Raw genomic sequence first — 23,518 nt, 5'->3', positions numbered from 1 at the left:
AAACATTTATAACTCTAGTATTTTTCATAGTAATCGGAAAAAATAACAAAAAAAAACAAGTTAAAGAAAAACCAGATATTTTAGTAAAACGCAAAAATGACAATTTAAAACTTTAAATATTTATCAAATTTGTATATTGCTGTTTTCAGTACCTTTTTTAATTATGATTAATAATTCAAGTAAACGTGATACTTTTTCTATAAATGTTCATAAAAATTTTAGTCTTAATTCTAAGCTATCATAAACACACAATAGAAAATATTCACAATGAATTTTTACTATAATTTAAAGTTAATAAAAGTCTTAAAAATAGCGAAAGTTTGAAAATTGATTTGCAGTTAGAAAATCATAAAACCTCGATAATTCAAATTAAATTCTATTTTTTGCCTACCAACTAGTCTGATTAACTCCAAGTAGGTGTTGATATTTTGGAAATAGGTATTATATACTTTTTATGTTAAGTATATCAAATAATTTTTTTTATAAGAATTATTTTTTTTTCTGTTAGTGAAAGTCTGATTATTAATAATACATTTAAAGTTCTTCAATATTACTTATTTGAAATTTGTTTGTTAGATTGGATTGCTTGGAAACATAACAAAACAAAATAATATTAACAAAATGTATAAAAATTTCAGAGTATTGGACTCAAGTATTACAAAATATAGTTATTGGTGATTACGATTATATAATACTGCGTGTTATGTACTGTGTTTACAATATAAAAAAACAATAATAAATGATTTGAAAAAAATAAATTGGCATAGTTAGGGACCCCACAAAAAAAGGAGGCCAGCAAGCCATATGGTCTGGAAAGAAGTATGGAGATGATGATGTACTATTCAATATATGTTATAGAAGTTTTTTTCAAAACTACACTAAACGCTAAGACTTGTAGGACTTAACTTTTTTTTCCTGATAAAGCAAATATTATTCATAACGATATAATATGATCTTTTATGATGTAATTAATATATTAAGCTTTTTTATTATTATTTATTATTTATTTAAACAAGCAAAAGTCCAATAACAATATACCTATTAAATAAAAAATAATCCAAATGCTTTGAAAATTAAAATGTGTTAAGTAAATAATAATAAACGTTATAGTAATAAAAGTTACAAGTCCCTTAATATATCCTACTAATTATCGCAGACTGAAAAATCAAGTCCGTTCAGAATGATTTTTCGTATTCAATGATACCTGTCATTGCATTCAAATTTAACTCATCCGTTATAGTGACCTACTCTCTATGTCTACTATATATAGCGGCGCAATACCTATCACTTGCCAGTCTTTTTTAATTTTCGGTTCAAATTTGGAAAAATTAGGATATTTAATCGAAGAACAAATTATTTTAACATTGAATCTTTATTCCTAAGTTGTTTTTAGTAGAAATGATTTATTATATGAAAAATATATTGCAGTGACCCACACAAGGGTAAGATATATTTTATATCTAAAATATATATATTAACGAATATATATTTTAACTTCTAATATGCAGCAAAGTGGTTACCTAATTTCCACATTTTTAAAATAAAATCAAAATGAAAAAATCACTAAATAGTAAATACCGAACATGCGCTTTTTCCTTGTTCTCCAGCACACAATTTTCTGTCATCGATAACTACTCCTCGTACTTGTTTCATTTCTCTATAAATCATCCATTGACAATACTCGTTGTCTATAATTGGAACTCGAACTTCCTTTAAGGATGAAGACGGTTCTTCAACTAAAAAATATTAATAATTATTTTTCAAATACTACGAAATATTTTTTCAAACATTTATTAGGTTGACAGTCATTCAATCTATTTAGTAAGATTTTTATCTCGATAATAATAATCATTGGAATCTATAATTAGTAAAAAAAATAAAGATGATAATAAAAATATTTAATTAGTGTGTTATAATTTTTGAAATGTGGTTGATAATTTATTATTCTATGGTACATAAATAATTAATTTACATGTATCAGTTCTTCCCCATCCAGTAATAAAAGGCAAATTATTTCCCACATCGATGTTTTTCATATCTGGTGATAATGGCAAACATATTGGTTGGATAAAAGCTAGTCAAACAAAAAAATAAACATCAAATAACCAATACATTTTTTTGTAAACACAATGCGTATTTTTTTCAATGGTATAATAAAAAATATATATATTTTTGTAATAGTCTATGTAATAATAACTCATACAACAAAATAAGACAAATATTTTAATATATAAAAATAAAACAATGGTTTGTAATATAAAGTATGGTAAAATATTCCCATGAAAAGTTGTAAAAAAACTTACTAGTAAAAGTAATATCATTTTTCAATACCACTAATCCGATGTCATTGGAAAAAGCTGTTTTGTTATATTTTTCATGTTGTATAACACGTTCGATTGGAACATCCAATGGAGTTACCCAATCATCGACTGTGGAATCCAAATTCAAGTCACCCAAGCGTGCAACTGTCCTGTTACAAATTTAAAAATTAGTTTTTATTAAAAACTTCTTTTAAGTGTTTTAACAACTATATGTTATTTATTATTAAAATACACACGGAGAAACGGAGAGTACTAAAATACAAACAAATATTACTTACTGGTGTCTGGGCTAAACTGAAGCATTTCTAGTATATAAACTTGTTTAACAGAAAAAAACTCTTTTGAATAATTACATTTAAAAAATGATTATTTTATTAGGAAATTTATGTCATTTAAACTGGTTACATTTTAGGAACTTATCACATTCAATTTTTCAAAACCCTATAACTAGAAAATATATAATAAATAGGTTAATATTTTTAAGTGTTATTCAGTCAATATTTAAAGTAGGATATTATAAAATAATTGTCCAGTAGGTAATACCTAAATAATGTGGTCCTCTTTTAAATAAAAAAATTTCAATCCCATAATATTCTACGAAGATTAAATTACAAAGATTAAATTCAAAAGTAATTATGGATCTGTTAAATTGTTTGATCAAATATTTTTTTTTGCCTATTGTACCTATATGGTTGCCGTTGTACAACGTAACTAGAAATTGTCCAAATATTCCTTAAAAAATAAGCTTTCTTTGACATGTTAAACATGATTTACTCACAATATTCTTTCTCCTATATTGGCCACGGAATGGCCGGCAGTTAAGACATGTTTGTTAGATATTAATGTACCTCCAGAAGCCCATATTATAGAATTATTGACATCATTTTTACCCTTGTATCCGAGAGCTACCATCCATGGCCAAACACCTGTAAGATTGTAAATGCTTAAGATAATTTATTTGTTTTTTTTTCATTTTTAATACCCGAATGAATACAAATACTTTAAAAATAAAAAACAAATGTATCCAACCTAAATCTGAATCACTTCCTCCAACTATTCGAAAGCTAGGTGCCTTTCTTTTACCACATGTATCTTGTGATGGTAACTTAGATGCAATATGTGGTATTATGTCGTCATGTGCTTTATTTTGAGTTTTAGGTGAAGCAATCTCAAAGACAACCCCTAATAGATTATAAATAAAATAATTATAATTAACCAACTAAAGTTTATATCATTTTGTGACATAGTCAATAAGTATATTGGAGGTTAAAAAATATTAAAAATTTAATAACATAATGATCCAAAGACAATAGTATTAATTTTATCCAAAAAAACTATTAATATAAAAAATCAATTGGAAAATTGACAACTAAGAGTAATTTATTTAATTATTTTACACTAATTGTGTTTGATGAGTTTTAAATGTTTAACAATTAAAATATTTTTATTTCAATGAGTCAATAGACCAATAAAAAGAGATTAGAATCAAGTACTTAGTTTACATATTTGTCTTAAAGGAAACATATTTAAAAAAAATACACGTTATACATGAGTGTTGTGTCATTAGAGAGAGATAGAAACTTGGTCACAGCATAAACAAGTAGAATAAATTGTAGGTGCTCTATACATTGATTGCAGGAAACAATTAATAAAAGAAGTTGGATAAAAAAACAAGATACGCAAATAATTAATAATAATAAAAGAAAAGTGATCTTTATCACTACGAGAACAAGAATGTGATAATTTATCACTGATCAATGATACGTGCTGTCTGCTGAGATAAAAAAAGATTAATATCGTAGTAATAGGAGATATGATTGAAAGGTAATTTTGTTATGTATAAGTCCCATTAGTTATATAATAAGAAAATTCGAGGGTTAGTATATAATCTAAGAAAATATCAAATACATATAGAAACACGGAGAAAAGTTGTATTGTTAACTAATAATTGGGTTGAAGCTCATATATAAAAGAAAAACTAATGATGTTTTTTACCTTGTTTCAAAGTATAAAACTTATGAATTACTTACTATCTTTAGGAAGAGCAGTCATAATTCCGACAATAAGGGTTGTGATGATAAAATATTGTTCTTTTCCCATATTGATATCTGAACGTAATACTGAAAGTAAAAATAAATATTATTATATTGAATGGCATAAACAACATGGCACATACACATATTATTCTCACAAATGCCAATATAATATAATATCTGGATATATACGTGATAAAACTAGATACCTAGCTATGTAATTGTAATTTAGATTTACTTGAATTCTCATTATCTTTGAACATAATTTTAAGAAAATACAAAATTACATGGTTTGCCTTAATATAATATCATAGTATTTTTTAGCAGAAACGAATTTAGGTATTTGTCTTAGGAGGTTATACATTATTCTAGTTGTCACTTACTTTTGCCACCGACCCTCACTCTCTAAGTTACTTTTAACTATAAATTATTGATATAAATAGTAAATACAATATATGTTAACAAAATTGAGACAAGATGTATTGGTAAAACAATATTGAAGACCTATTAATTATCACCTATAATTAAAATATGTGTCTTTTAAACATTATTTTTCAATACACACGTAGTATTAAATATAGAACATATATTGCATTAAATCTAATTATATTTTTTTGAGAAAGGCACATTGACCTTTAACAAACAATTAAACGAAATCAGTTAAAAACACGTGTATATTGTATGCCAATTGATAGTTATTATAATAGTTACTATCGGTCTTGTGAAGTTAGTATTCGAATACTTGTATTTAATTACTTTTCGAATACTTTTTGAACAATGTATTTTTGAAATACTTTTTATTTATACATATTGTGCATATAAAAAAATTTTTTTCTAGTTCTCGAAATTATTTCAGGGGGTTCAACCCCCTCCCCTCTAGATTCGTCCCTGTTTGATAAGTATTATTAACAAGACTGGTTAGCTAGTTTACCTAATATGGTGGGATGGTAAATAACGAAACGTGTATTGCAGGGGTAGCCGAATTTTTTTTTGGTCACGATCTATTAAACTATACTTCGCCTTTGAGGATCGACTTCCATAGAAAATCTTATTATTATTGAATAACTATAATTATTAATAAACATATTTACATAAAGTGTATATAAACATACAATAATTATTATAAACTAATAACCAATTACTTATAATATCTAATTAGTAATTACTTAAGTGTAATTAACATATTATTTTATTGAAGTGTGAAATTGCATGATCGACATAGAAATTGTTCGCGATCGATTGTTTGGCCGCCCCTTATGTATTGTATATGTTACAATACATATATTATGGTGATAATTCATTCTATATTATTTAAATAATAAATAATATTGTAAAAAAATAAAAAAAAATAAACAATTCAAAACATGGTTAGCAATGCCATATTTAAAATATATTATTAAATAAACAAGTTTAATAATTAACGATAAAAGGATTACATTTAACATTCATTAATTATAAAAAATTAAAATGAGGAGAGGATTGACCGTGGAAAAGTTCTGTTTTGTTGATTACTCAGACTGAGTTGGGCCGTTAATGACATAAATAAAGCAAGATATACTACACTTTTTATACATTTATACAGGTTACAGTTTAAGTTGGTAACGTAGTAACTTCGCCGTCAAGGAATCGGTTCAAGTGTACTAACTTTAAACACCACGAAAAATGAATAATGAATGTTAGGACCATAGATTGTTAAATTATCATGTGAGTGGTTCTGATGAATACTATTTAAAATATAAATATTTAGCGAAATTAAATTCAACAAAATTATAGACTACAGAAGGAACTAAGAGCATATCGTATTATAATAGCCAATACGAAACAAAATTTGAAATATTAATTTCAATTTAATACCAAATAAAACTAAATAATACAAATCGGCTAACATTTATTGTAATGATAACTTTTATGATTTGAGAGTTCTGTCTAAAATACATTTATATTAGAGGTACATATATTTTGTTTTAATACACAGAATAATATCAACAGGTTACCTTAAATTTAAAAATGTACAACAACTAATAATAACAACAGATAATTAAAACTATTATTTATGTAAAATATAAATACCTATTTCGTTCAATTTCATACGTGACCAGTATTACTGATCGTATTTCTGATGTATTACCTACTAGATGTAAAAACGTGTTGTTACTGTAGCAATACAAACGAAAAACGAATTTTAAAAATGTAATAAATATTATTATTATAAGTAACGAGCTACCATGGAGTTTCACTAAAGTATAGAGTACAGCTTTTTGATATTTTTTTCCCCCATCCTTGAATATCATTATTGACCGTTGATTTTTTGTGTATGTGAATATACAGCACGATGGTTTTTTTTTGGAGGGGAAGTTTGTTTTCCTCTGTAAAAAAACACTGACAATGTTTAAAACATTACAGTATCTGAGTGTTATAGAGGGGAGTAATAATTGAGCAATTACTAAATCGTGTTTAAAATTTGTAAATAATTCGTATTATGATGACCTCATTGGCATTGAAAACACAAGTGTAGGTAGGGGAAAGATGTCCAATGTGGCCACCCTAAGGTTTAATATAGTGTCGCACTCTAGAGGTTTTTTTTTTATGAAAACTTCAGTATTGCATATTTTATTGTGTCGGAAATAATAATTTGTAGTCAAAAACGATTTTAATCAAATAAATAAAACGTTTTTTTTACTTTTTTTAAAGTTATAAAATAATACACTTTGCCCTCCTAGGTGGAGAGTTCTGGATTTAATAACATTTAACGTCTCATATTTATCAACATTTTTAAAATTTTTTAATTCATTATTGCTAACGCTGAGTGTCATTTCGTAGTCATATTCGACAAAAACGATCTTTATTACCGCAGTTTTTGTATTGATAAATGAAAATTTTTGTTTTGCATATTTTAATATCTTGTATAATAAAAATGATGATTATTATTACTATGAAAAGTTTTAATTATTAATAAATTGTTTAATTTATATTTTTATAATACTGCAATGATCTGTAATCTGCCCTTGTCAGATCACATGTAAAACCGCGTACAGTGATCTAAATCGAAATAATTTTTTTTTACATTGCACTGTATATTCTGTGTGACAATTTTTTTTTTTAAATTATGCTGAATAATTTGATTAAAAATGTTTAATCAAAGTGGTACGTCTAAAAACATATTTCGTATTTATTAAACGTTTGTTAGTATAATAACTAAATAAAATTAATGTCGATTACACAATTATTTTTTTTTTAAAATTAAAATTAAAACATTTCATTAGAAAGGGTAGCTTTTCGTATATAATTTTTTTAACGTGTAATCAAAATTAATCGAAGTGATTTAATATTTTTATATGGTAAAACTTGCAATGTACACTTTTTTATTAAATTCAGATGATGAAAATCCCAAAGCTCTTTTTATATTTTCATACATTTAAATTTAGGTACTTTTCATTCTTGATTATGACAATATTATAAAGAGTTAATTGTAAAAAATAAATTAATATGCACTTAATGATATATTATATATTATAATATTGTTCTAAACATAGTATGTCAAAACATAACATAATATAATTAATCATCAGTAAATTTAAAAATTTTGTCATTGGACAATATGTAATTTAGTTTCATCATAGCGATCATATATGATTAATACACACGACTACCATTGAATAAATTGCATAATTGATATGTGTTAATAAATTGAATAAATCATATCATATAGTTGTATACAAACGTATATTATTATCGAAATTAGAATAAAATAAGTTTATTAATTGCTTATATTAAAATTTATATATTCTCTAAAATCCAATCAATATAAGAAGACACTTTGGTATACACATCTGGCGTGACTCCACACTCAACTTGACCATAAGAATTAATGCCGATCAAATAAAATTGTTTTTTCTTTAACCACATTAACGGACCTCCGGAATCACCCTGAAACATTAAAAATAAAATGTAATAATATACTTTTATTGGATCTAATATTTATGAATTTATTATTTTTTTTAAATCATTGTTTTGATTAGTATATTGATTTTAGAATGTTTAAAAATATATTTATAAAAATTAATGTAAAAAAATTTGATTGTTTTTAAACACAAAAAAAAAAACCAGGAAGAATAATTTAATTTTCAACTTTGAAGGTGATTTTTGGACTAATTAGATAAATTATTTAATACTTTTACATAGGTCAAATATTTATAACTCTAGTATTTTTCATAGTAATCGGAAAAAATAACAATAAAAAACAAGTTAAAGAAAAACCAGATATTTTAGTAAAACGCATAAATGACAATTTAAAACTTTAAATATTTATCAAATTTTTATATTGCTGTTTTCAGTACCTTTTTTAATTATGATTAATAGTTCAAGTAAACGTGACACTTTTTCTATTTATGTTCATAAAAATTTTAGTCTTAATTCTAAGCTATCATAAAAACATAATATAGAAAATATTCACAATGTATTTTTACTATAATTGAAAGTTAATAAAAGTCTTAAAAATAGCGAAAGTTTGAAAATTGATTTGCAGTTAGAAAATCATAAAACCTCTATAAGTCAAATTAAATTCTATTTTTTTGCCTACCAACTAGTCCGATTGACTCCAACCAGGTGTTGATATTTTGGAAATAGGTATTATATAATTTTTATGTTAACTATATCAAATAATTTTTTTTATAAGAATTATTTTTTTTTTTGTTAGTGAAAGTCTGATTATTTATTCATTTAAAGTTCTTCAATATTACTTATTTGAAATTTGTTTGTTAGCTTGGAAACATAACAAAACAAAATAATATTAACAAAATGTATAAAAATTTCAGAGTATTGGACTCAAGTATTACAATAATATTGTTATTGGTGATTACGATTATATAATACTGCGTGTTATGTACTGTGTTTACAATATAAAAAAACAATAATAAATGATTTGAAAAAAATAAATTGGCATAGTTAGGGATCCCACAAAAAAAGGAGGTCAGCAAGCCCTATGGTCTGGCAATAAGTATGGAGATGATGATGTACTATTCAATATATTTTATAGAAGTTTTTTTCAAAACTACACTAAACGCTAAGACTAGTAGGACTTAACTTTTTTTTCCTGATAAAGCAAATATTATTTATAACGATATAATATGATTTTTATGTCATTAATATATTAAGCTTTTTTATTATAATTTATTATTTATTTAAACAAGCTAAACTCCAATAACAATATATTAAATAAAAAATAATCCAAATGCTTTGAAATTAAAATGTGTTAAGTAAATAATAATAAACGTTATAGTAATAAAAGTTTCAAGTCCCTTAGAATATCCTTTAGAATAGGTATGAGGTTTCTAATATAAAAAATGCGTATCAAATTTATTTTTTTGTGTTGTGAATTATTATGAATAATTTGCGAAAACTTGGTATTAGTTTGTATTTGATCAAACAATGTCGAGGTGCTATCTTCGCTGATGTATTGTTGATAATTGATTAAATAAATAAAAAAAAATAATATTGATAAAAAGTTAACGTTTGAAGATGAGAACAACTAGGAATTTCAAAACTATAAAATCAAGATTCGAACATATTATGAAACATACACACATCTCATCCATCTCACTAAATATTCGTTTATTTTTTTATTATTTTTTATTTATGAAGCATACAATATTTATTTCATTTTTCTATATTATCTATTTATTTGTAAATTGCGATAAATAAAGTCGAGTCGCGATTTATAGATAAAAATTTGCTTCGAGATATGTATTATTCGAATTATCTAACTCGAATTTATATTAATTTATATATTACTTATATTTCTAGGGAAATGAAGAAAAATTCTTGTTATCAAGGTTTTCGAGTTATAGCGACTTGACTTTAAACAAATATTAATATATTATAACAATTTTAAAACATAATATACCTAAACTTTATAACCATTGTTATTTTGTCATAACTAATTTGGGAGCCGTAAAAAAATTGTAGAGACACTAAGGGGCCATGGCATGAAAATGTTTGAATACCTCTGCAATATAACTATAATAATAATTAAAAACTATAATTATATACGTACATATATTTAAAACACTCATTAAGTTGAATTTTTTTCCTAAGCCCTTGATAACTGATAAATTTAAGTAAGTCGAAAAAATGTTATTTATCTTGAATTTCGACTTATCAAAGTTGCATTGTACTTAAACAAGGTTTTAGATTCTGAACGGAGTGTTGCATGTATTGATTTTACAATGATGTATGTTTTTGGAGAAGTAATAGTTGTTTCATTTTTGACATCAACCCCTGTTTGAAAAGGAAAATGTTTCTAGTTGGTACTTGGGGAGGGGGGGGGGGTTAAGAGTAAAAAATTTTTTGTAGTTTTCGAAAGCGCGAAAATAAACCCTAAAAAGAAACTTGAAATTTTCACCAAGAGTTTATATTAAAAATATCTATTCACGATTCAATTTTCAAAATTGTTTGCATTTTTTAAAGCTATTTTAAGACAATTTAAGTTTTTTTTTTTTAAATGACTTTGGTACTCTAAAAAGTCTTTAAAATTGAATACGGGGTTTATTATAAGTTGCAATTATTGTAGTAAAGAAAAATCAAAAATCGTTCGTCACAATTTTTATTGATATGCATTTAAAGTTCAAATGTTTACGAAATGTGTCAAAATCGTGAACATTTGCAAGGAACTTTGAAGTTAAAAATTTATGACATTTTTTTTATTTATACGTAAGGTTAAAAGGTAAAATAAAGAAAAACGGTTTTATCATATGGTAAAATATCCAATATAATGTTTTCAATAATTTTTTCTTCAAATAACTACAAAAAAAATTCTAGCGTCAATATAGAAACATTTTTAGGAGCCTATGAAATTTAATTTTTGACGAAATCGCGTAAAATAACGATAAATTACAATTTAAATAAAGATAATAATATATTATATTCTACTAATTATCGCAGACTGAAAAATCAAGTCCGTTCAGAATGATTTTTCGTATTCAATGATACCTGTCATTGCATTCGAATTTAACTCATCCGTTATAGTGACCTACTCTCTATGTCTACTATATATAGCGGCGCAATACCTATCACTTGCCAGTCTTTTTTAATTTTCGGTTCGAATTTGGAAAAATTAGGATATTTAATCGAAGAACAAATGATTTTAACATCGAATCTTTATTCCTAAGTCGTTTTTAGTAGAAATGATTTATTATATGAAAAATATATTGCAGTGACCCACACAAGGGTAAGATATATTTTATATCTAAAATATATATATTAACGAATATATATTTTAACTTCTAATATGCAGCAAAGTGGTTACCTAATTTCCACATTTTTAAAATAAAATCAAAACGAAAAAATCACTAAATAGTAAATACCGAACATGCGCTTTTTCCTTGTTCTCCAGCACACAATTTTCTGTCATCGATAACTACTCCTCGTACTTGTTTCAATTCTCTATAAATCATCCATTGACAATACTCGTTGTCTATGATTGGAACTCGAACTTCCTTTAAGGATGAAGATGGTTCTTCAACTAAAAAAATATTAATAATTATTTTTCAAATACTACGAAATATTTTTTCAAACAATTACTAAGTTGACAGGCATTCAATCTATTTAGTAAGATTTTTATCTCGATAATAATAATCATTGGAATCTATAATTAGTAAAAAAAATAAAGATGATAATAAAAATATTTAATTTAGTGTGTTATAATTTTTGAAATGTGGTTGATAATTTATTATTCTATGGTACATAAATAATTAATTTACCTGTATCAGTTTTTCCCCATCCAGTAATAAAAGGCAAATTATTTCCCATATCGATGTTTTTCATATCTGGTGATAATGGCAAACATATTGGTTGGATAAATGCTAGTCAAACAAAAAAATAAACATCAAATCTTAAAAAAAATAATTAATACATTTTATTGTAAACACATTGTGAATCTTTGTCAATTGCGTTATTAAATGTATCCTAATAATAATGGTATAATAAAAAATATATATATTTTTGAAATAGTCTATGTAATAATAACGCATACAATAAAATAAGACAAATATTTTAATATATAAAAATAAAACAATGGTTTGTTACATAAAGTACGGTAAAATATTCCTATGAAAAGTTGTAAAAAAACTTACTAGTAAACGTAATATCATTTTTCAATATCACTAATCCGATGTCATAGGAAAAAGCTGTTTTGTTATATTTTTCATGTTGTATAACACGTTCGATTGGAACATCCAATGGAGTTACCCAATCATCGATAGTGGAATCCAAATTCAAGTCACCCAATCGTGCAACTGTCCTGTTACAAATTTAAAAATTAGTTTTTATTAAAAACTCCTTTTAAGTGTTTTAACAACTACATGTTATTTATTATTAAAATACACATGAAGAGACGGAGAGTACTAAACTACAAACAAATATTACTTACTGGTGTCTGGGCTAAACTGAAGCATTTCTAGTATATAAACTTGTTTAACAGAAAAAAACTCTTTTGAATAATTAGTTCTCAAAAATGCTTTTTTTATTATATTAGGAAGTTTATGTCATTTAAACTGGTTACGTTTTAGGAACTTATCACATTCAATTTTTCAAAACCTTATAATTAAAAAATATATAATAAATAGGTAAATATTTTTAGTATATTTCAGTGAATATTTAAAGTAGGATATTATAAAATAATTGTCCAGTAGGTAATACTTAAATAATGTGTTCCATTTTTAATTAAAAAATATAAAACCCATAATATTCTATGAAGATTAAATTACAATGATCGACTCCAAATTTAATTATAGATCAGTTAAATTTTTTGATTAAATATATTTTTTTTGGCCTATTGTACCTATATGGTTGCAAACTTAACTAGAAATTGTCCAAATTTCTGTTGCTTAATAAATAGCTTTCTTTGACATGTTAAACGTGATTTACTTACAATATACTTCTCCCTGTATTGGCCACGGAATGGCCGGCAGTTAAGACATGTTTGTTAGATATTAATGTACCACCACAAGACCATATTATAGAATCATTGCCATCATCTTTACCCATGTATCCGAGAGCTACCATCCATGGCCAAACACCTGTAAGATTGTTAATGCTTAAGATAATTTATTTGTTTTTTTTTTCATTTTTTAATACCCGAATGAATACAAAGACTTTAAAAATAAAAAACAAATGTATCCAACCTAAATCTGAATCACTTCCTCCAACTATTCGAAAACTTGGTGCCTTTCTTTTACCACATGTATCTTGTGATGGTAACTTAGATGCAATGTGTGGTATTATGTCTTCATGTGCTTTATTCTGAATTTTAGGTGAATCAATCTCAAAGACAACCCCTAATAGATTATAAATAAAATAATGATAATTAGCCAACTAAAGTTTATATTATTTTGTGACATAGTCAATAAGTATTGGAGGTTAAAAAATATTAAAAATTTAATAACATAATGATCCAAAGACAATAGTATTAATTTTATCCAAAAAAACTATTAATATAAAAAATCAATTGGAAAATTGACAACTAAGAGTAATTTATTTAATTATTTTACACTAATTGTGTTTGATGAGTTTTAAATGTTTAACAATTAAAATATTTTTATTTCAATGAGTCAATAGACCAATAAAAAGAGATTAGAATCAAGTACTTAGTTTACATTTTTGTCTTAAAGGAAACATATTTTAAAAAAATACACGTTATACATGAGTGTTGTGTCATGAGAGATAGAAACTTGGTCACAGCATAAACAAGTAAAATAAATTGTAGGTGCTCTATACATTGAGTGCAGGAAACAATTAATAAAAGAAGTTGGATAAAAAAACAAGATACGCAAATAATTAATAATAATAAAAGAAAAGTGATCTTTATCACTACGAGAACAAGAATGTGATAATTTATCACTGATCAATGATACGTGCTGTCTGCTGAGATAAAAAAAGATTAATTTCGTATTAATAGGAGATATGATTGAAAGGTAATTTTGTTATGTATAAGTCCCATTAGTCATATAATAAGAAAATTCGAGGGTTAGTATATTCTAACAATCTAAGTAAATATCAAATACATATAGAAGCACGGAGAAAAGTTGTATTGTTAACTAATAATTGGGTTGAATGTCAATTATAAAAGAAAAACTAATGAGGTTTTTTAACTTGTTTCAAAATATAAAACTTATGGATTACTTACTATCTTTAGGAAGAGCAGTTATAATTCCGACAATAAGGGTTGTGATTATAAAATATTGTTCTTTTCCCATATTGATATCTGAACGTAATACTGAAAGTAAAAATAAATATTATTATATTGAATGGCATAAACAACATGGCACATACACATATTATTCTCACAAATGCCAATATAATATAATATCTGGATATATACGTGATAAAACTAGATACCTAGCTATGTAATTGTAATTTAGATTTACTTGAATTCTCATTATCTTTGAACATAATTTTAAGAAAATACAAAATTACATGGTTTGCCTTAATATAATATCATAATAATAGTAAAATTTACAGTATTTTTTAGCAGAAACGTATTTAGGTATTTATCTTAGAAAGTTATACATTATTCTAGTTGTCACTTACTTTTGCCACCGTCCCTCTCTCTCTAAGTTGCTTTTAACTATAAATTAATGATATAAATAGTAAATACAATATATGTTAACAATATTGAGACAAAATGTTTTGGTAAAACAATATTGAATGCCTTATTAATTATCACCTGCAATTAAAACATGTTTCTTTTAAACATTATTTTTTAAGACACACTTTGTATTAAATATAAAACATATTATTCTACATAAAATCTAAATATATTATTTTGAGAAAGGTACATTGACCTTTAACAAACAATTAAACGAAATTAGTTAAAAACACGTATATGTTGTAGGCTAATTGATAATTATTATAATAGTTACTATCGGTCTTGTGAAGTTAGTATTCGAATACTTGTATTTAATTACTTTTCGAATACTTTTTGAACAATGTATTTTTGAAATACTTTTTATTTATACATATTGTCCATATAAAATAATTTTTTTCTAGTTCTCGAAATTATTTCAGGGGTTCAACCCCTTCCCCCTAGATACGCCCCTGTTTGATAAGTATTATTAACAAGTCTGGTTAGCTGGTTTACCTAATATGGTGAGATTTTGTTATTTTACAGTTCAAATGTAAGATAACACGCACATCTGACATTTAATATGCAATGTTTATAAAATATAAAACATAGTTACATAATGTCATTTGTTATGATTCAAAGTTTATATTATTGTTATTAAAAAAAAAAAATCTAATTATATAATATATACTCAAGATACACACAACTTTTAAAATTGATTGTGATGTTTGAACGATTACTTACTATAAGCTTCAAGTTAAATAAACAATAAATTCTAACACGGAGTGATTAAACAAAGAATAAGGAAATTACTAAAATACTTATAAATAGTTAAATCATAACAATAATATACCAAAACTAGAGTTTTGAATTGTTGAATTATCAAGTGAGTGGTTTTGATGAATACTATTTAAAATATAAATAATTAGCGAAATTAAATTGAACAATAGTATAGAATACAGAAGGAACTAAGAGCATATGGTATTATAATAGCCAATACGAAACAAAATTTGAAATATTAATTTCAATTTAATACCAAATAAAACTAAATAATACAAATCAGCTAACATTTATTGTAATGATAACTTTTATGATTTGAGAGTTCAGTCTAAAATAAATTTATATTAGAGGTACATATATTTTGTTTTAATACACAGAATAATATCAACAGGTTACCTTAAATTTAAAAATGTACAACAACTAATAATAACAACAGATAATTAAAACTATTATTTATGTAAAATATAAATACCTATTTCGTTCAATTTCATACGTGACCAGTATTACTGATCGTATTTCTGATGTATTAACTACTAGAAGTAAAAAAGCGTTACTACTGTAACAATACAAATCAAAAACAAATTTAAAAAACGTAATAATTATTATTATTTTAAGTAACGAGCTACCATGGAGTTTCACTAAAGTATGGAGTACAGCTTTTCGATATATTTTTCCCCCATCCTTGAATATCATCATTGACCGTTGATTTTTTGTGCATGTGAATGTACAGAACGATGTTTTTTTTTGGAGGGGAAATTTGTTTTCCTCTTTAAAAAAACACTGACAATGTTTAAAACATTACAGTATCTGAGTGTTATAGAGGGGAGTTATATAATAAATTGAGCAATTACTAAATCATTTGTAAATAATTCGTATTATGATGACCTCATTGACATTGAAAACACAAGTGTAGGTAGGGGAGAGATGTCCAATGTGGCCACCTTAAGATTCAATATAAAATCGCACTCTAGAGTATTGTTTTTATGAAAACTTCACTATTGGCTATTTTGTTATGTCAGAAACAATAATATGTAGTCAGAAACTAAGAGTAATTTATTGAATTATTTTACACTAATGGTGTTTAATGAGTTTTAAATGTTTAACAATTAAAATATTTTTATTTCAATGAGTCAATAGACCAATAAAAAGTGATTAAAATCAAGTACTTAGTTTACATATTTGTCTTAAAGGAAACATATTTAAAAAAAATGCACGTTATACTTGAGTGTTGTGTCATAAGAGATAGAAATTTGGTCACAGCATAAACAAGTAGAATAAATTGTAGTTGCTCTATACATTGAGAGCAGGAAACAATTAATAAAAGAAGTTGGATTAAAAAAACAAGATACGCAAATAATTAATAATAATAAAAGAAAAGTGATCTTTATCACTACGAGAACAAGAATGTGATAATTTATCACTGATCTATGATAAGTGCTGTCTGCTGAGATAAAAAAAGATTAATATCGTAGTAATAGGAGATATGATTAAATAGTAATTTTGTTATGTATAAGTCCCATTAGTTATATAATAAGAAAATTCGAGGGTTAGTATATAATCTAAGAAAATATCAAATACATATAGAAACACGGAGAAAAGTTGTATTGTTAACTAATAATTGGGTTGAAGCTCATATATAAAAGAAAAACTAATGATGTTTTTTACCTTGTTTCAAAGTATAAAACTTATGAATTACTTACTATCTTTAGGAAGAGCAGTCATAATTCCGACAATAAGGGTTGTGATGATAAAATATTGTTCTTTTCCCATATTGATATCTGAACGTAATACTGAAAGTAAAAATAAATATTATTATATTGAATGGCATAAACAACATGGCACATACACATATTATTCTCACAAATGCCAATATAATATAATATCTGGATATATACGTGATAAAACTAGATACCTAGCTATGTAATTGTAATTTAGATTTACTTGAATTCTCATTATCTTTGAACATAATTTTAAGAAAATACAAAATTACATGGTTTGCCTTAATATAATATCATAGTATTTTTTAGCAGAAACGAATTTAGGTATTTGTCTTAGGAGGTTATACATTATTCTAGTTGTCACTTACTTTTGCCACCGACCCTCACTCTCTAAGTTACTTTTAACTATAAATTATTGATATAAATAGTAAATACAATATATGTTAACAAAATTGAGACAAGATGTATTGGTAAAACAATATTGAAGACCTATTAATTATCACCTATAATTAAAATATGTGTCTTTTAAACATTATTTTTCAATACACACGTAGTATTAAATATAGAACATATATTGCATTAAATCTAATTATATTTTTTTGAGAAAGGCACATTGACCTTTAACAAACAATTAAACGAAATCAGTTAAAAACACGTGTATATTGTATGCCAATTGATAGTTATTATAATAGTTACTATCGGTCTTGTGAAGTTAGTAAACTATTATTTATGTAAAATATAAATACCTATTTCGTTCAATTTCATACGTGACCAGTATTACTGATCGTATTTCTGATGTATTACCTACTAGATGTAAAAACGTGTTGTTACTGTAGCAATACAAACGAAAAACGAATTTTAAAAATGTAATAAATATTATTATTATAAGTAACGAGCTACCATGGAGTTTCACTAAAGTATAGAGTACAGCTTTTTGATATTTTTTTCCCCCATCCTTGAATATCATTATTGACCGTTGATTTTTTGTGTATGTGAATATACAGCACGATGGTTTTTTTTTGGAGGGGAAGTTTGTTTTCCTCTGTAAAAAAACACTGACAATGTTTAAAACATTACAGTATCTGAGTGTTATAGAGGGGAGTAATAATTGAGCAATTACTAAATCGTGTTTAAAATTTGTAAATAATTCGTATTATGATGACCTCATTGGCATTGAAAACACAAGTGTAGGTAGGGGAAAGATGTCCAATGTGGCCACCCTAAGGTTTAATATAGTGTCGCACTCTAGAGGTTTTTTTTTTATGAAAACTTCAGTATTGCATATTTTATTGTGTCGGAAATAATAATTTGTAGTCAAAAACGATTTTAATCAAATAAATAAAACGTTTTTTTTACTTTTTTTAAAGTTATAAAATTGTCCACTTTGCCCTCCTAGGTGGAAAGCTCTGGATTTAATAACATTTAACGTCTCATATTTATCAATATTTTTTTAATTTTTTTAATTCACTATTGCTAACGCTGAGTGTCAAGTCATTTCGTAGTCATATTCGACAAAAACGATTTTTATTACATCAGTTTTTGTATTGACAATGAAAATTTTTTTTTGCATATTTTAATGCTTGTATAATAAAAATGATGATTATTATTACTATGAAAAGTTTTAATTATTAATAAATTGTTTAATTTATATTTTTATAATACTGCAATGTTCTGTAATCTGCCCTTGTCAGATCACATGTAAAACCGCGTACAGTGAACTAAATCTAAATAATTTTTTTTTACATTGCACTGTATAATATTATGTTTGACAATTTTTTTTTGTAATTATGCTGGATAATTTGATTAAAAATGTTGAATCAAAGTGGTACGTCTTAAAACATATTTCATATTTATTAAACGTTTGTTAGTATAATAATTAAATAATATTAATGTCGATTACACATCTATTTTTTAATTTATAATTATTTATTATAAGTAAAATTAACACATTTCATTAAAAAAAGTAACTTTTCGTATTTAACTTGTAATAAGAATTAATCGAAGTGATTTAATATTTTTATATGGTAAAACTTGCAATGTAAATTTTTAATTAAATTCAGATGATGAAAATCCCAAAGCTTTTTTTTGAATTTCATGCATTTAGATTTAAGTACTTTTCATTTTTGATTAAAACTAAATTATAAATAGTTGATTGTAAAAAATATATTAATTTGCTCTTAATTATATGATATTATTCTAAACATAGTATGTCAAAATATAACATTTAATTAATCATCAGTAAATTTAAAAATTTTGTTATTGGACATTTTATAATTTAGTTTCATTATAGCGATCAAATATGATTAATACACAAGAATACCATTGAATAAATTGAATAAATCATATCATAATTGTGTACAAACGTATATATTAATTTCGAAATCAGAATAAAATTAGTTTATTATTTGTTTATATTAAAATTTATATATTCTCTAAAACCCAATCAATATAAACAGACACATTGGTATACAGGCTGGGATTATTTCCACATCCCACACCATAAGAAGAAATGCCTATCAAATAAAATTGTTTTTCCTTCAACCACATTAACGGACCTCCGGAATCACCCTGAAACATTGAAAATAAAATTTAATAATATAGTTCTTCAATTGCATTTATTATCTATGAATTTATATTGTATAATATATTGTTTTCCCTAAAACATTGATAACTCAAATGATTGTATATCCCCTGAATTCCGATATAAAAGTTGCATTTAACTCGAACATAATTTCTTATTTTTAGAAATGTTAGGTTCAAATTTGGATGAAGCAATATATTTAATCAGAGAATAATGCTTTTAACACTGGATTTTTGCCACAATTTTTTTTTACTAGGAAGAAAATTATTACATAAAAAAATAAATTACACTGGCCCACAAAATAATGAGATATACTTAACTTCTAATGTACAATAAAATCAAAATGAACAAATCACTAAATACCTGACATGAGTCTTTTCCTATTTCTCCAGCACAAATATTTCTGTAATCCATAGCAGTTTGACTATTGCTATATAGCCATTTACAGTACTCCATGTCTATTGTTGGAATTCGAACTTCCTTTAAAGATGATTGAGACAGTTTGCCTTCTAAATAATATTAATAATTATTTTTCAAATGATGCGAAATATTTTTTTTAAACATTTATTGAGTTGACAAACATTCAACTTTTTAGTGAGATTTGTATCTCAATAATTGGAATCTATAGTTATTAAAAAAAAAAAGGATGATTATAAAAATATTCTATTTGGTATATTCTAATTTCTGAAATGTTGTTGATAATTTATTATTCCAAAGTAAATAAATAATTAATTTACCTTCTTCAGTTATTCCCCATCCAACATGAAATAGCAAATCATTTCTGATATCAATGTTTTTAATATCTGGTGATAGGGGTAAACATATTGGTTGGATAAATACTAGTCAAACAAAACAATAAACATACAATTTTATGAAAATATAATCAATATGATACAATTATATATATCTCATACATTTATCTTTACAAAGGCATCGTCTCTTTGTCAATGGTACGTATCCTAATAATAATGTTATTTTAAAAGATATATATATTTTTGTAATAGTCTAACCAATAATAAACGCAGACAATGGATATAAAATAAGTTTTTTAATATAGAAAAAATAAAGCAATAGTTTGTAATATAAAGTATGGTGAAATATTTCAATGAAAAGTACTAAAAAAACTTACTAGTAAAAGTAATATCATTTTTCAATACCATTAATCCAATGTCATTGGCTAAATCCATACTGTTAAATTCTTTATGTTGTATAGCACGTTCGATCGGAACATCCAATGGTGTAACCCAATCACGGACTGTGGAATCCAAATTCAAGTCACCTAAGCGTGCAACTCTCCTGTAACAAATTTAAAAATTAATTTTAAATGAAAAACTCCTTATAGGTGTTTTGACAACTTAATATTATTCTATTATTAAAATACATATGGAGAGACGTAGAGTACCAAACTATTAACAAATATTAATTAAGTGTTGGACCTAAATTGAAGCGAATCTAACGTATAAACTTGTCTAACAGAAAACAACTCTTATGAATAATTCGATTTCAAAAATGCTTTTTATATTTTATCAGAATGTTTATGACAATTATACTGGTCACATTTTCCAAACTTATTACATTCAATTTTTCAAAACCCTATAACTAGAAAATATATAATAAATATTCAAATATTTTTAAGTATTTTTCGGTCAATATTTAAACTAGGATACTATAAAATCAGAGTCCAGTAAGACCTAAATAATGCGTTCCTCTTTTAAAGGAAAATTATTAAACACATACAATTTTACGAAGATTAAATTACAAACATTGACTTCAAAAGTAATTATAGATCAATTAAATTGTTTGATTATGTATTTTTCTGTTGGCCTATGCCCTATTGTACCTATAATATAGTTACCGTGCAACGTAACTAGAAATATTGTCCAAATGTTTTTTCCTTAATAAATAGCTTTCTTTGACGTGTTAAACGTGATCTACTTACAATATTTTTCTTTGTAATTTGTCCGCACAATGGCCGGCAGTTAAGACATGTTTTTTAGAAATTAATGTACCACCACAAAACCATTTTATAGATCCCTTGACATCAGATTTATCCACTTTTCCAAGAGCTACCATCCAAGGTTAAACACCTGTAAGATTGTAAATACTTAAGGTAATTTATTATTTTTTTTTAATTTATTGACACACGCATAAATACAAATAAATTATAAATTAAAAATAAATGTATCCAACCTAAATCAGAGTCTATTCCTCCAGTTATTCGAAAGCTTGGTGCCTTTCTTTTACCACATGTATCTTGTGATGGTAACTTAGATGCAAAATGTGATATGTCTTTATGCAATTTACTCGGTATTTTAGGCGAATCAATCTCAAACACAGTTCCTAATAGATTATAAGAAAATAATGATAATTAGCCAAAGTTTATATATTTTTGTGACATAGTCGAGTATCGGGGCTTAAAAAATATTAAAAATGTAATAATAATATAATGACCCAAAGACAATAGAATAGAGTTGATCTGGAAAAACGACAAAAATCAATTGGAAAATTGACAACTAAGATTTGTATTCTTTTATTTTACGCTAATGGTGTTTGATGATTTCAAAATATTTAAGAATTATAGTATTTTTATTTTAATGAGTCAGTAGAATAATAAAAAGAAATTAAATCAAGTAATTGGTTTATAAATTTGTATTAAAGGAAACATATTTAAAAAAATATACGAAATCATTTCTAAACAATTATTAATAAAAGAAATTGGTCAAAAAACAAGATAAAAAAAATAAATGATAACAAAGGAAAAGAAATATTTTAGTACAAGAACAATAATGTGATAAATAATAAATACTTAGATAAAAAATATTAATATCGTAGCATTATAGTATAGCCAGTATATGAGATATGATTGAAGGGTAACCTTGTTGTATTGTATTGTACTATAGTTATATAATACAATAAAAGATGTATTGGTTAGCACATTATTTTAATAACCACAAAAAATACCAAATACATGGAGACACGGATAACAGTCAAATTTTTAATTAATATTTGGGTTGAAAGCTAAAACTAAAAGAGAAACTATTGAGGTTTTTTACCTTTTTCAAAGTATAAGGTTTATGAATTACTTACTATCTTTAGGAAGAGCAGTTATACTTCCGACTATAAGAGTTGTGATTATAAAATATCGTCCTTTACGCATGATGATATCTGAACGTAATACTGTAAGTAAAAATACAATTTATTTTATAGAATGTCATAAACAGTATGGCACATCACGCGCATAGATATTATTATCCCAATAAATACCATTCAATATAATATAACCTACATAACCATAGTTAGCTTATTGTATATAACTATATATCCAATTATAATTAGAAATACCTTTTATACTTAATAGTTATGTTTGGAGGATAACTTATTTGTAAGTCTGAAGTGAAACAAACAATAAATTTAAACATGGAGCAATTAAACTGAGAACAAAGAAATTACTTTTAGGAAAATTACTA

General features: G+C 24.9%; 2 protein-coding genes across 3 annotated transcripts in view; both read right to left on the bottom strand.

Moving 5' to 3' along the window:
• Positions 1–23,518, bottom strand: part of LOC132928804 (uncharacterized) — a 30,782-nt gene that overhangs the window by 5,784 nt on the left and 1,480 nt on the right. Inside the window, exons 2-12 of the mRNA XM_060993697.1 lie at positions 23,139–23,228; positions 22,242–22,391; positions 21,991–22,138; positions 21,181–21,347; positions 20,789–20,890; positions 20,415–20,560; positions 19,929–20,038; positions 3,100–3,264; positions 2,304–2,470; positions 1,973–2,074; positions 1,579–1,736 (exon numbers count right to left, since the gene is read on the bottom strand). Coding sequence (XP_060849680.1) covers positions 1,579–1,736; positions 1,973–2,074; positions 2,304–2,470; positions 3,100–3,264; positions 19,929–20,038; positions 20,415–20,560; positions 20,789–20,890; positions 21,181–21,347; positions 21,991–22,124 — 1,251 coding nt within the window. The 5' untranslated portion in view covers positions 22,125–22,138; positions 22,242–22,391; positions 23,139–23,228. The remainder of the gene's footprint in view (positions 1–1,578; positions 1,737–1,972; positions 2,075–2,303; positions 2,471–3,099; positions 3,265–19,928; positions 20,039–20,414; positions 20,561–20,788; positions 20,891–21,180; positions 21,348–21,990; positions 22,139–22,241; positions 22,392–23,138; positions 23,229–23,518) is intronic.
• LOC132928960 (venom protease-like) lies at positions 8,061–16,568 on the bottom strand. 2 transcript variants are annotated; one of them, XM_060993934.1, is made up of 9 exons: positions 16,225–16,568; positions 14,939–15,074; positions 14,535–14,624; positions 13,534–13,686; positions 13,281–13,428; positions 12,484–12,650; positions 12,112–12,213; positions 11,716–11,873; positions 8,061–8,281 (listed from the first exon to the last, which is right to left on the bottom strand). In XM_060993934.1, exons 3-9 carry the CDS (start codon positions 14,602–14,604, stop codon positions 8,132–8,134), a joined length of 948 nt encoding a protein of 315 aa, XP_060849917.1. In that variant the 5' UTR covers positions 14,605–14,624; positions 14,939–15,074; positions 16,225–16,568; the 3' UTR covers positions 8,061–8,131. The 2 variants fall into 2 exon arrangements, with proteins under 2 accessions (XP_060849917.1, XP_060849916.1); XM_060993933.1 differs by lacking the exon at positions 14,939–15,074 and having other exon boundaries at positions 16,225–16,567.

Source organism: Rhopalosiphum padi, chromosome 4, assembly GCF_020882245.1.
Source record: "Rhopalosiphum padi isolate XX-2018 chromosome 4, ASM2088224v1, whole genome shotgun sequence".
In the NCBI taxonomy this organism is placed as follows: domain Eukaryota; kingdom Metazoa; phylum Arthropoda; class Insecta; order Hemiptera; family Aphididae; genus Rhopalosiphum; species Rhopalosiphum padi.
This window is presented reverse-complemented; position numbering and strand designations above follow the sequence as displayed.

Bases quoted from the DNA above. Each gene is read 5' to 3' on its own strand.
- LOC132928960 (XM_060993933.1), bottom strand. The intron at 13,687-14,534 runs GTAAGTAATCCA...ATAATCTATTAG, and splicing joins AACTGCTCTTCCTAAAGATA to GGGTTGTCTTTGAGATTGAT. The intron at 11,874-12,111 runs GTAAATTAATTA...ATATTTTTTTAG, and splicing joins ATGGGGAAAAACTGATACAG to TTGAAGAACCATCTTCATCC.